Here is a 14173-nt window from a genome sequence, read left to right on the forward strand (position 1 = left end):
GATCTTGAGGATGGAATGAAAGATGCCAAGATACTAACCCTATAGCTGTCCGTATAACCATTTCAAGACTGCACTTGTGAATAACAACACTCTAGATATCCTTATGACAAGATAAGCACGAATTCTAACTTACAAACAATAGTTCAGAGATGCATGCACGTCCTACATCCTAAAAATAACTGTGCCCAATAATCTTGGTCGTACGTGGTTAGTTATAGTGGCATAATATAGATACGTCTCTCCCTATAATATCTAGTCGACAAATCCTAACCGTTCAGATCCTATCGAATCGTGATTAGCATACCAGCAGAAAACCACAATATATATCTCCAATGAACCTTTCATGCCAGCACGTCATGAAAGCGTTCCTAACCATTACTGTTTACTACAGAAATAGTATCTGTACAATTACCGCCGTACAGACAACGTTAACATACGTTATCGAAACAACGTATTCACGGGGGTACCGCAAAATGCGGGGGTATGAACAGCGATCACCATACCCTGTGCCTAACCATATACTCCCAATATAACCAACCAAAGTTGATATATTAGAAGCATCTCAAGTAGGCCACTGCTTGAGAAAAAGCGTTCAGTTCGCATCACCGACAGGAAGGCTAACTCCCCAGTTAGCTGAGGATCCTTACCTTCTTAACTTCGCGATAAGAGCGTCGGTACAAAATATAAGGTTGATTGTGCAAAAAATTAAGTTTTAACGAAAAATAGTGCTGGAAATTAGAGTTATGTATATACTTATACTATAGCCACCTCTAATTCCCTTGTTAAACATTACCCTAGGATTTTACGTACTAAGCACAATCCTTAACGAAACCAACATAGTTTTGTAAAATACTTTGTTGGTCCAATTTTATACTAAAAGCATTTTTAAGGCATTTCATATCTCCGGTGTACCCTTATTAGCTCTGATACCAGCTGTGGCAGAACCAATCTGAATTACACTGGCTCAAGTGCGCTGATCCTTCCTCGGAAGGCAGCAAGGACTCAACCGCACTTTAAACAGTGTAATCTCGTGGTCTGTCGGGTAAGTCCCGATAAAACCACCTAACTCAGGATCAAAATAAGGTACCTCGCACGAAGGCGAGTCCAGAGATACAAATACCAAAAATTTTACATTATAGACATAATATTACATGAGGTTCGGATATATATAGTAGTAAGACCTAACTAGTAAGAATTTATACAAAACCGTTTAAAGACTGAGTGTTTGTAGCGGAAAGTAAAATACGACACTATCAGACGTCGCGGAACGGATATCGAGCTAAGCCCAAGCCCAACATCACTCGGAGCAACCTGTGTTGGCCGGGGACGGATCCCATTCCACGGACCAACCATCGGGAAGAGCATAGGGCCAGGGCACAGGCAGAGCAGATTCCTCAGGTAGATTACCTGAAATATAGTTAAATTTGCAAGACTGAGTATTCTAATACTCAGCAAGGCTTACCCGTTTTATGGTATACTTAGATATGTAGCTAGACTATGAAGGCTTTGTGAACAGTTCTGGGTTTGTCTTTTGCTGAAAAGCACCAAAGAGTAGGTCCTTAATTTTCAAATTTTAGCTTTCAGATTCTAATTGATTATCCATTTTAGGTAAGCAATTATAACTACTCAAGCATGGTAGAACCTTTTAAACAAACATCATCTTTGATAATCATAAGGTTGCTCTTATTACTCTATGTGGCAAAGGGATTAAGCAGTCTCGATCTCTGTGAGAAACGGACGATTCAGAAATGAATTTTCAAACCTTGCAAGGGTAAACCTAACTCACTCGCTTGGAACATCCAATGATGGTTCCGAAGCAATCGTTTGCCTTTCATTCCGACTCGTGGAACAGTGCCACCACAAGCGACTGTATGACCATACGCACATCCAATGTGCAGGACGTACGTCTGTAGCGCGACTACATGACCGTACTCCTGTCCGCTGTGCGGAACGTACTCCTGCACGTCTGTGCGTTTGCCAAAAACCAAATTACGAGTGGTGAGGGGTATGTCCACTCCTCGGGCCGATCGGTTACTAGATTTAAATTTTTAATTACCAAACGTACTCTCTATGGGATCTAATATGATCTATGTTAATTACAAAAATATAACAAGTATGTTGTTTTACAATCGGCGTCCGATGGATCAACTTCCATACTGAACGCTCCAACTATGGATGTAATTCGTAATGGGTTGGAATTATCTTTTTCTGCAGAGCAAACAGTACTGCGAGTACTGTAGCAGAACATACTGTACGTCGGCAAAAAATTACCCAATATGCTGTCAAACAACAATCATCCATGCAGCATGAGTAAAATAGACTATTTCCATCTAATTCTACAATCTAGAAGTTGAAGCTACGTTATCAATCAAACATATTCATCGGCTCTACATTTTTCCTTAAGCACCTATGTGGGTAGAGTTGATGTAGCATAGCTGAAATTTGTGGAGTGAAGCAGTCCTAAATATACCCTTAAATGATTAAAATATATTTTTGGCACTGATTATTGGTATTTACAGCTAAATTAGATAGGTTGGTCCTTTATTTTTTGGTCGAGCTCGTCCCCGGTATTATTAGATTGGGTGGACAATTGTTACCTCTTTGATCAATTTGCTCAAGTACTGTCGACGTAAAACCATGGCAACGAGCTTCTTGATGTGGATTGAGCCGACATGTGGCACTGACTCAGCGCATAAATACAAACCGGAAATTCCTTTCTGGAGAAGTCATCTAAGCCTTCTTTTTCCCACCTTCTTCCAAACTCCATCAAAATGAAACTTCAAATTTTAAAAACCAGGGAAACCCCACGCGAAACTCATCACATCATCCTGATCGAGAACGAGGAATAAAGCGCAAACAGAAACCATCACCATCGGAGGAGAGGACGCGCTCGAGTCCATATCCAGAAACACCGGTAGCGCCTCATCACGAGCCGACAAGGATAGCCTTGAGTTCGATCCGGATACGTAACGTGACACACCCCCCCCCCCCCCCCCACCGCCCCCCTCACGAGCGGCCGTCCCCGTCCGTCCGTCCCGCCCCCGCCCGGTAGTGGCGGAAGCGACGTGATGCCTTTCCACATTTATTCCTCCGAGCCCAGGACCTGCGAGCTGTGCTTTTTTATTTCGCATTCAACCCGCCGCACGCCGCGCCCCGCCCGCACCCCCCCCCCCCCCTCGTCAACGCTCTCGGGGGTCAGGCGCGGCCGTGCAGCCCACAGATCTACGCATATATCCGCGCCCGCTTATAGACGCACAGCGGATCACTCCTCGTTTCATTTTTCATTCTTCGCCGGCTGCCCCCCTTCCCCACTCTAACCTCCTCCTCCCGTATATGCTTTCCTTCCCTGCCCTTCCCTTTCCTTCGCCGCAAAGTTTCCTATTGAGAGAGAGAATCAGGGGAAGATGAAGCTGGTGTGGTGTCCGGAGATGGCGTCCAAGGCTTACATCGACGGCGTCAGGGCGCTCTCCGGCCGCGACGACCTGGCCGGGTCGGCGGAGGTCGCCGAGCTCGTCGCCGCCATGGCCGGCGGCTGGAACGCGCAGCTCGTCGTCGAGGCGCCGGACGTGTCGGCGCAGTCGTCCTCCTCGTCTTCCCTGCCGCCCGCCACGAGCCTCGCGCTCGCCGCAGCCGCGCGGCGCACGGGCGGGCGCTACGCCTGCGTGCTCCCGGAGGGCGACTCCGCGGCCGCGGCAGCGGTCTACGCCGGCTTCGTCGGGCCGCAGGAGGATGCGGCGGGAGCGGAGTCGCCGTCACCGTCGCCGACGGTCGTCGTGGCCAGCGACGCGGACGAGGCGATGGCGCGGCTAGAGGGCGTGGACCTGCTGGTGATCGACGCGCGGCGGCGGGACGCGGCGGCCGTGCTGCGGGCGGCCAGACCCGGAGCCAGGGGCATGGTGGTGCTGCGCCACGGCGACGGTAGGCGGCGCGGCGCCACGGCGCTGGCCGCGGCGTCCATGGCGGCTGGGACCAGGCTGGTGCGCTCCGTCTACCTGCCCATCGGCAAGGGCGTCGAGGTCCTGCACGTCGGCGTCGGGAAGGGGCCTAGTCTGCATAGCCGGGGCGGCCGCAGGGGGACCGGCCGTTGGATTCGGCACGTCAACCACGACACGGGCGAGGAGCATGTCTTCCGGCGGCAGTAGTTGATCCGTCCTTCGATCTGCATGCGGCACCGTCTAGGTGCATGAAAGTCAACAAAAAGTTCGCAATGCAACAGGCATGGGTGTTTTTGTTAGATTCGTTGAATCTGCCCGCGATAGTGATTCGCATAACATGGGTGGAAAGTGTGACGAGTCACGATGTGAATAGCTAGTGCCTTCTTGATTTGCTCCTTAATTTGTGAATGCTTTAAACCCGTACTGCTGTTCAACAATTTCTTTTCTGCTGCAAATAGATCCTCACGTTGCTTCCATTTTTTCGCGAGACCATCCTGCTTTCATATATTTTAGTTTGCATAATCTTTCATAATTTATCGTCAGTTCAACAACAAACTTTTGCATATATTTCATGCTTTCAGCAACTATAGAGCCATCCTTTACTTTCGGCGTTTTTGTTAGGGGTAAGTGAAGCATTATGGTATTTTGTAATCTTATATCTTGATTAGGCAAATATGCCCGTACGTTGCAACGGACAAAAATTATATAAGTATCGGATACGTATAGTTGTCCGCACGTTAATTTATAAGGGTTTACATGATCGAGTCGTGGACGGAGGGCTGGTCTGACTAGCATACTGAATGGACCAAAGACACACATGTCAATAATAGAAGCTAGACCAAACTAAAAAATTAAGGTAAAAACGTTATATGCTTTAGAAATAAGTAAAGATGATAAGTGCTTAGCAATTGTTATGAGTTCGAGAGTTTCATGACCTTGGATTCAAGCTTGCAGGTTCATAGAGTCCATTTCTAACAGTTTGGACCACCATAAGAAAACGATCATAACTCTTATTTTTCAATAGCTCTGCAGACGCAAGTACTTGTTTTGAAAAGATATCAAGTTCGCTTTTGTATACAACAAAACCTATATCATTAGAATTTCCAATAAAAATTATGATCGATTTAGAATCCACGTATTATTGGGACTTCCAATAAATATTTATGATCGATTTCTGGTGCTTTAGAAACTTCAAGATCCAATCACAGCCAACTAGGAGGATTTTTCTAGTATAAACGAATTGTTTAGTTCTATGCAAACATAAGATTTTTAATAATATAATACAACCCTTTTTTTTACCTCTGTGCTAACAAATTTAATTTAGAGTGTTTCTCTACCCCTATGCTCTTGTGTTTTTCCCAAGGGATTACAGAAGTAGTCACTTCATTAGCACTCAATGTGTGCCCCTGCTACCTTGAGGGCAGCCTGTGTAGGTTGGTTCTTTAGAGTTTAATTGGGTGAACCCTTGATTTTGGTTGTCATACAATGCCAGTGGTTGGCTTCTTATGCGTGCCGTCAGGTTGCACTGGTTATCCAGTGGCTTGCAGCTACTTATCTTGGCTGAGAATTAAGCTAGTTATGGCATTCATCAAGATCCTACATTATGAAGATTAGGACTAAGTTTCATCATTTGGTAGTAAGAGCCAAGTTGCCAGCCATGGTAGGATTATTTACCCTTAGCTACATATATATGTATTCGTCCTATCCATAGAAAAGTCACAAAAAATTATGTTTGTTTCGATCTGTTTATCTAGTGAGTTTGGTTAAATTTCATTACTAGAGTTTTTGTTTAGTTAGTTGTTGATCATATCATCTTTTCTGTGTCCTTTTGTACCTTTTCATATCAATGAAAATTCCCAAAAAAATAAAATCACTCGATTCTATCATTTGGGTAAACTTTTATCCTATCAACATAGCAACTGGTTGCATGTGATTCTGTCTTCAATTTGTGCAAGTGATATATCTCATCCTATCTTAATATTGTGTAAAAAAAATCAAAATAAGAGAAAAGAAAAGTTGCAGCAAAAAGATAGTGTTGAGAAAGCTGGTACAGAAAGGAGAAGGATCAGATTATTGGTATGCACAAGTGTTAAACAATCATATCAAGTTGTACAACTAGTTTGCTATCTTCGTTGCAATTTTCGCTAGGAGATCCAGTGTAAACCATTCATCACGTAACCCTTGTTTGCATAAAATCTGGAATTTATTTGTGCCTGTGTTGTTTCGGTTACATCATCCATATCTTGTGATCAGCACTAGGCATTATTCTCTAGTTTAGATTGCTACTTAGCTTTACAACAACTAGATTTCAGATTGCCCCTTGTGCATCATCACTAACCAGGTTCCACATAAGAAACCAGTTTGTTGGTCATATATTTGCTCAATTATCACTACTCTTTACCACCACGCAGATTTCTTAGAGGAACATAAGAGCTTTGTTTGGTCAGAAAGTGTGGTTGTGAGATGCACATAATGTCCACTCCTCGGTATTTTATTCTCACTAACCATACAGGAAGATGTTCAGAATAACCGACATTGAGGATTGTGTTACCATGGCACACTAAATGAGATAAGGCAAAGCATGGAGGAGAAACAAGATAGGTTGTCACAAGAATTCCAAGTAATTATGCCCCAGTTACAAAATCTTACTTGTGTTTCATAGAGGTAATGGAGATGGTTATGGTAGAGAAAGAGGTATTGGACATGGAGGTAATGATCATTCTGAATTTGAAGACGAGTACGAAGAAGAAGAGGTGGAACAACCTAAAAATGGTGGCCGATGTCAGCGTGGCAATCAGAAGATGTAACCAGCCCAAGGAGGAGAGGTTTGACAAGTTAAAATTTACCATTGTCAAAGTTGATTGAGGATCTCATCCTAAAGCTTGTCTTAAATGGGAGTTGAAGGTTAACAATTTTTTTTCTTGCATAATTACTCCACAAAGAAGAAGATGGTATGGTTGCACTTGAGTTTGATGATTATGCTCTAATCTGGTGGAAGAAACCCTTAGTCATAGACAAGGAGCTAGGCAAAGTGTTGTCTGAACATGGGCTGAAATGAAGAGAGAAATGAGAGCAAGATTTGCATCTAAATATTATCATCATGAGGCTGCAGAATTCGAAGAAAGGAAATCTCTCTATTGATGAGTATTACAAAGAGATGGTGAAGAAAATAATAATGATTAATGTATTCAGATGAAGAGCAATCAAAGATTCTTGTATGGTTTACATCGCAGTATCCAGCGAATTGTAGAATTTCAGCCGTACTGCAATCTTTTTAAGTTGTACATAAAGCAAGCATAGCTGAGTGGAATCATTAACTCAAGTGATGAGTTATGCTCTAGTGCTAATGGTGCTTCTAGTGGTAAAGAATTGACTGTTCAAAGTGAAAAGAGCAAACCTGCAACATCATAATCTACATCAATGGCTTTTACAACAAAACATAGTGGAATTCAGTATTTTTTGTGTGAAGGGCGTGTTTATGTTATAAGAGAGTGTGAATCTGCTAGTGAGCAGGAAGCTATTGGCGCTTAGAATTCCTTGTCTTATTACTAGGTGTGTTCTAATAAGACTGACACAATGATATTTCCTACATGCTTAGCTTTTGCTAGAGCAACTCAAATTGAGTAGGAATCTTAAGATCTTTTTTAAGGTTGTCATCTAGCTAGTAATGAATGAAACAATTAGTCTTGTTGAGTATGGGGAATTCATCCAATTTCATCTTCTACCATTGGTGTGGTTTTTTCTCTCAACTATTTTATCAATTAATAAAAATAAATTATTCTGATATACAGATATAATTTTTAAGGGATTTTGATCATGAACTTTTGAGTAATAGTAAGGGATATCATGTTAAGCACAGCTAGAATTTGTTAAAGACCTTTTTTTTGACAAGAAAAAATGAAATACACTCTATAAGGGACATAAAGAAAAGCAAGGACCAGATAGGGAAGCCAGATCGAAGAAGTGATTTCCTTGCTTATTTCTCTCATGCACCTATATTGCAATTAGGGTTTAGTTATTAGGTCCGGATGATTTCTCAAGACCCTAATACCCCTAGGATCTTCATGGCTCATCAACACTACTTATTGCCAATAAAGTATAAATACTGTTTTGGGTTTGACATACCACAACATGATGCACAACTAGTACAATTTGCATGGCAAGCATGCCACAAGCCTAACCCTTCTCTAACAAGTGGGAATGGGAAATATAGAAGTTTCTATGAAGATCACTATGCTAATTGATAAGTGAATAAATATCTAAAGGCTTATCACTTCTGTCAACAAAATTACCAAAGTGTTCATTGTGATTGCTACAGTATAACTAGGCTATGATGTTCCACAATGCTCATGTTTATGTCTGTTGATAAATTCCAATTGCAAGATAGCTCCTATCTGGCCACAAGAACTCTCCCAAATCAGAGATAAGGATTTAATAGACATATATAGAAAATAACTTTTGCTGGTCCATTAACTAGATTTCTCAAAATATTAAATTTTCTGAATGTATCAATCAAAGTTGGATAAAAAGTCGTTCTAAAGCGGGAAGAAACATATGACGAATGAAAACATAGCACACTAGAAACGTATATTGTACTATTAGTTAACATGCAAATGAACATTTATGTTATGCAATGCATCGTTATGAACTCATGAAGAGCTACTAAATTGAAGGGGAGCCCACCACTCAACCAATGCGATGATTTGGGATTTTACTTGATATGTTGCCATAAATAGAGATTCAAGTAGATCGATTGAACTTATGAATATGAAGCTTCATACATAGGATTAACATAGATAAAAAGACATCACACATGACATTCAAAGTTTGAGTACATCACAAGCTCAACAATGAAAAGATAAAGTCACTAGCAACTTTGGTTTTACAATATAGTACTTAATAAAGCAACAATAACACCTAGATCTGCAACATAGTTTATTGAACTAAGCAGTTCAGGATGGTTTAAGCAACACCGTTGGACCACTCATTGTGGAAGTCATCACAATTAGCACAAGGAGGGACATCGATGTCGACCCCAAACAGCCGCAAATGCTTTCCAGCCTTTCCCATGCTATTGCCAAATGACATTGGAGACATATTTGGCTGCGGCATCAAAGTCATTGAAGGTTCCAACCCTCCAGATCCAAAGGACAGAGGCTTCCATGTTGGCTCAAATCTGTAGCAATTGCTAAAGCCAAGGCCCTCACGAACCCATTCATCATTCAACAAGCCAGATGGAGTGAACATCAAAATTGTGTTGTGATGTGGCACAGAGGAGATATCGACATGGGGCTTGATATGAATGAAGAAGCGGTTCATGCCTACAGACTTATCGACACTGCGGTAGAAGGACACAATGTCACCATTATTGAGCTTCTTCTCCTTGATAAAGGTAGGCCAACCCTTGGTTAGGACATAGGTGGTGCTACTGCGCCACAGGCTAAAGCAGAAGTGCCAGATCAATCCTGTGGAGGAGTCCTCAAAGGTGAGGATAGGGTCACTGCCATCACTCTTGGTCTTGGAGATTTTGGGGAAGTACTTCTCCGCAAATTGCCTTGGTATCAGCAGACGGTTCAGCTTACCAACATCGCTTGGGGTAAGAATCTTGCTAAACAAGAACTCCATCTCAATCACCTCCCTGCCCCTCTTGCTGGCTCCACACAAGCCTAATCCTCCATGAGAATTGCTCAATCCTAAGGGGAAAACTGGTGCGGACATAGTTGCCCATGGAGAGACATATAAACGGGATGAGAAAGGGTTTACCATATGGAAAGGATTCTCACATAGTGGGGCTTTCTCGATCTGCTGCCCCATCTCCCTTGAAATCCTAGTTGCCAATAAAGCCATGGATCTAGAGAAGTAAGAGGTGTGGGAGAGGTAATGGCGAGATTGGGGTTGAGATAGATCTGGCGAGGGGCTGAGGAGTTAGTATATTAACATAGTGCCTACTATGCCTATTTGTTGTGCCTATTAATTTTTCCTTTTGGCATTATGCGAGAAAGTAGCTTTAGTGAGCTGGATCTATATTGGAATCCGCGGCTCGCCCACGGGAAGGTAGAGTGTTCTTTCAAGGGCTTGTCGTATTTGTATGCCTTTAATGTAGCCTTTCTTTTCTCCACTATTCTTTTGTTACCTACATATGTACATGGTGAGCATGTTAACCTGTGAAGCAATTATTTTTTAAAAAGTAAGGCACTAAATGTGAAAAAGTATATAATGAAACCATTTGAACATAATAAAAAAGTGAAATTAAGACATATCCATGAGAAATATGTGGTATGGATAGGTACAACACATTGATCCACTCTAGATCTAAAAGGTTGTGTCACTGCAATGAGTGGATGAGTCAAAGTAAGATTAAACAAGCTAACTTGGGTGAGTGAATTAGAAATGTTTTAACATAGTGCATTATTGATAGTGTAGTCCTAAGTCCAACATCTCATAGAAAGGAAAAAAACCGTGTACACTACTACAAATAGAGTCATTTCCCATGGTTCTTGGGTCTCCTCTACCATGATTCTTTGTACCTAGGCCATTTTTTGCCACAATTTCTATAACTAAATATCTTGCTCTGGCATGGATACGATAGGTGTGAGGATTGGATCAGAGTAACTTGGACATGGGACTTTGTCACTACACAATACGTCCAATCTGACGACATGCTTGACCTGAGACTCGTGTGGATTGGTACCAGACCTTTATGTGACAGGTTATTTTTTGCCTGATTTACTATGGCCCCTACAAGCGATGGATAGAGAGTTATACAATCCCAAGTTGTAGCCTTACACCCATTAGCTCCCTAGCTCAGGAAAAAAGGATAGTGCTAATTGTGTTAGTCTCTTCAGCTGATATTGTCATTACTTAGAAGGTGACTCCATTCTTTGTGGTAATTTGTGTGGATACTTGTTGACAACCAAATTTGGCACAAATCAGGTTTGCTAGACCACTTGGGCGAACTGGCCTGACCGGTCTTACAAACCGTTCAGATCAATTTTAGTAACATTATCAAATTATTAATTGGGATGCAACATTGCATAGATCTCATCGAGACGATCGAAATGCATATGTAGAAAGTCCAGTTTGGAGTTTGGATGAGGAAGTTACGGCTCTAGAAAGACCTCATTTGGGTTAGAGCGGTTCTTGAAACCGATCCAACCGGGTCTTGAAACCAGTCTGATCGGGTTTCACTGATTTACATCTACTCAATCCTTTTGTGGTCCATGCATCCGAGTACTTTTGGTGTGTTGACTGGATTTTGCATCAACATACTTTTTGGCAACTGTTGATAGTCGTTAAGTACCAGTTTTGACTGTCAAAACCTGCATAAGAACATAAAACATAAAGTACCAACACTTGCCATCCCTAGTAATAGGGCTTACATCTAACCATTTCCACAAGTGTTAGTATAAAAATGTATGCAGGTGTGTTTATGTATGAAATGAAGTGAAAACACAAGGAGGATCCAAGGAAACACACTTCCGGCCAACCAGGAGCAAGCACAAGGACCCAAGGGCCCATAAACACAAGAGTAAACTACCTTAATTTTGCATGGATCACCCGTAGTTGTCATAAGGGCCCACAAGGTAGTCACCCAGACAAAGGAGGTGGTGAGAGGCGGTGCCCACGGGTCGGCCGAACCACCATTTTGTCCGAATTGCCCATGGCCCCTCTCATCTCCAGCTTGCACATGTTGACTGCTGTCCTGTCCTAAGGTTGGTTACGCATGTCCCCAGCTGAATTATTGGCCAGAACTGACCTCTACAAGCCTATAAATACAAGAGGAGGGTCTCCATTCAAGACACACCAACACACACTCAACACACTTCACACTTTAATATTTGAGCTCAAGGCTCCATCCTAGAGACTTAGTGCTGCTCTTGTAGCGCTTAGAAAATAGGGAGAGAGTGAGGGGGAAGTCAGAAAAGTGCAGGGTTTGATGAGCCACATCTGCCGATGTACAACGTGGAAGAGGCGCTGACACTTCGTGTCACACCCGGTTTTTAAGGACAAAACCGAATGCATATATGTATGCCAGGATCAAGTTCCATACATATAGTGACTTCATCAGTGAATAATCAGCAACAATATCGCAAAAAGAGAATTAAAAAACTATAAAGATTATCAGAGTTATACAGCTTATCCTGGAAACGATGACTCCAAACTTCACAGGCAATCGACCGGGGGTTGCGTAGGCCTAGAACTCAGCATCATCTTCAAAAGACTTCACATCACTTTCTCCTCTGAGCAGCAATTATAACAAGCATGAGTACACTTATGGTTGGTACTCAGCAAGTGTTGGAAATTATATGACATGAAGGCCAAAATCAAGGAAAGGCTGACTGGCTTACTACGATAAGCAATTTTAGTTGGTCAAATTTTATTAGCACCTGGTTACTGAGGTATAAGTTCATACCAAAACCCATATTAAAAGAAAATAGAAGAGATATAGCAGAAGCACAACCACAACCATAAACATGGCCCACGATTTAATTCAGCTTCAAGTTCATTAATCATGTGAGGATCCAAGCCACTCTTAACCATGAGCACGGCTGATATATCAGTTTTCACTTTGCAGAGGTTGTACATTTTACCCACAACTCGTGTCTTCCGATTTGCCCGAGGTAGCTAGCCTCTTAAACACTTTCGAGGTGAGTGGCAAGGGATTCACTACGAGGCCTTTACAAAGATTCCCTAACTTATGACAATCCACTAAGGTTTCAGGCCGCAGTGGTCATAACCCTCCCTAATAAGGCGGTACCTTAGCCAAGGACCATAAACAAAGCCTCCAAGAGGACCGGGCTATACACCATCAACGCACTCCCCTCTTGCCATTTCGGTAAGATCATCACAAGCTAGAGTTTCTAATTAATTAGTCAAGACTAGAGCCATATAGTATTGTGGTTGCACTATTTTCCTAGGTGGTTCTCCATATTTCGATTAAAATATATATTCTTGTGATTAACAACACAAAAAGTATGAACATGGATAAAACAGCTGTAGCATCATCATCGTTATCATCAGGGTTATATATTATTCCCAAACCATAACAAGTTATAGCAACTAAGCAATAGCTACCCAACAATAAAGGTAAAACCCAGGTTGACAAGGAATGATTGTAAAGACTAGGCATATCCATAATTAGGATCCATCAAAATTAGGACACATGCATGCATAAAGAAAAGTTATATTTATTGTGATTATTAGGACAAAAGCATGATCAAGGAAATACTTGCCTTTCTTTTAGAGATTAGCTGCTCAGAGTCTTCAACTCTTGTTTTCTAAATCTTCAAATCTCTTAGATCACGCTCCTTCTAATGTCACACAAGTATCGGGCCGAAATCATGCAAGCAAACAAACAAACAAGAACAACTAAGAACGGGTACACCAAACAAAAGGAAAGCTTTAAAAGAGCATACTAAAGGATAGGACTCGTTGCTACGGTCACGAGAATGAAGGGAACACGAAAAACGGAGCTAGAGTTCAAAAGAAACAACTATCAGAAGGTTTATATTATAAAAGAAATAAAAGAACTATAGGATTTCATTTATTTTAATTTAGAAAACTAATATAAAAGATATAAAAGAGAAATATCTCTCATTATAATTAACTCATATTATATTTGCATTTATAAAAATGAAGTACAACTTAATCAAATTTTATATATAATTGTCAATGTACAAATTATCCTATTTAAAAAATTAATTATAAAAGAAACTAGTGAGAGCATATAAATGCATAACTTCATATGATTCGTGTTGAACTAACAAATTAAATTACACACACACTTAAGTTGATATTAATCAGATTAACATTAATTATGAAAACTGGAGTAAAGACTTAATTGGATTTTATTTCGGAAAACTAGATGAGAGGATATTATTCAAATTAAATTGATATCTAATTTTAAAAATAGGAATTACGGTACAACAACACTACTAAACGATAGCTTATGGTTTTAGAAGACTAACACAAAAAGAACGGATCGAAACGGATCTAAAACGCGGAAACTATGCATGAAACAATGCTCAGGGACCTATACGTAATTAACTATAGACTTTGGGGGTTAGCAGGAAAGAATTACAAGACACAGGAAATAGTGCTTGCAAATTAGGAAAAGTTCAGGGTTAGATCTGAAAAATTCCACGGTGGGGCTGGATTGAGAAGATGTAATAGATCCAGGGGGTTTTCTGCAAATTTTGCAAGACACGGAATATTACACGATAATTACAGAATTCTTT

The 14173-nt window shown here is 41.3% G+C and overlaps 1 protein-coding gene across 1 annotated transcript; it reads left to right on the forward strand.

Moving 5' to 3' along the window:
* The first annotated feature begins 3221 nt into the window (after positions 1–3221).
* Positions 3222–4407, forward strand: LOC112875031. Its single transcript, XM_025938714.1, has one exon. The coding sequence runs from the start codon at positions 3405–3407 to the stop codon at positions 4140–4142; it is 738 nt and encodes a 245-aa protein (XP_025794499.1). The 5' UTR covers positions 3222–3404; the 3' UTR covers positions 4143–4407.
* Positions 4408–14173: the final 9766 nt, after the last annotated feature.

The sequence above is a fragment of the Panicum hallii genome, chromosome 1 (assembly GCF_002211085.1).
Source record: "Panicum hallii strain FIL2 chromosome 1, PHallii_v3.1, whole genome shotgun sequence".
Classification (NCBI taxonomy): Eukaryota; Viridiplantae; Streptophyta; class Magnoliopsida; order Poales; family Poaceae; genus Panicum; species Panicum hallii.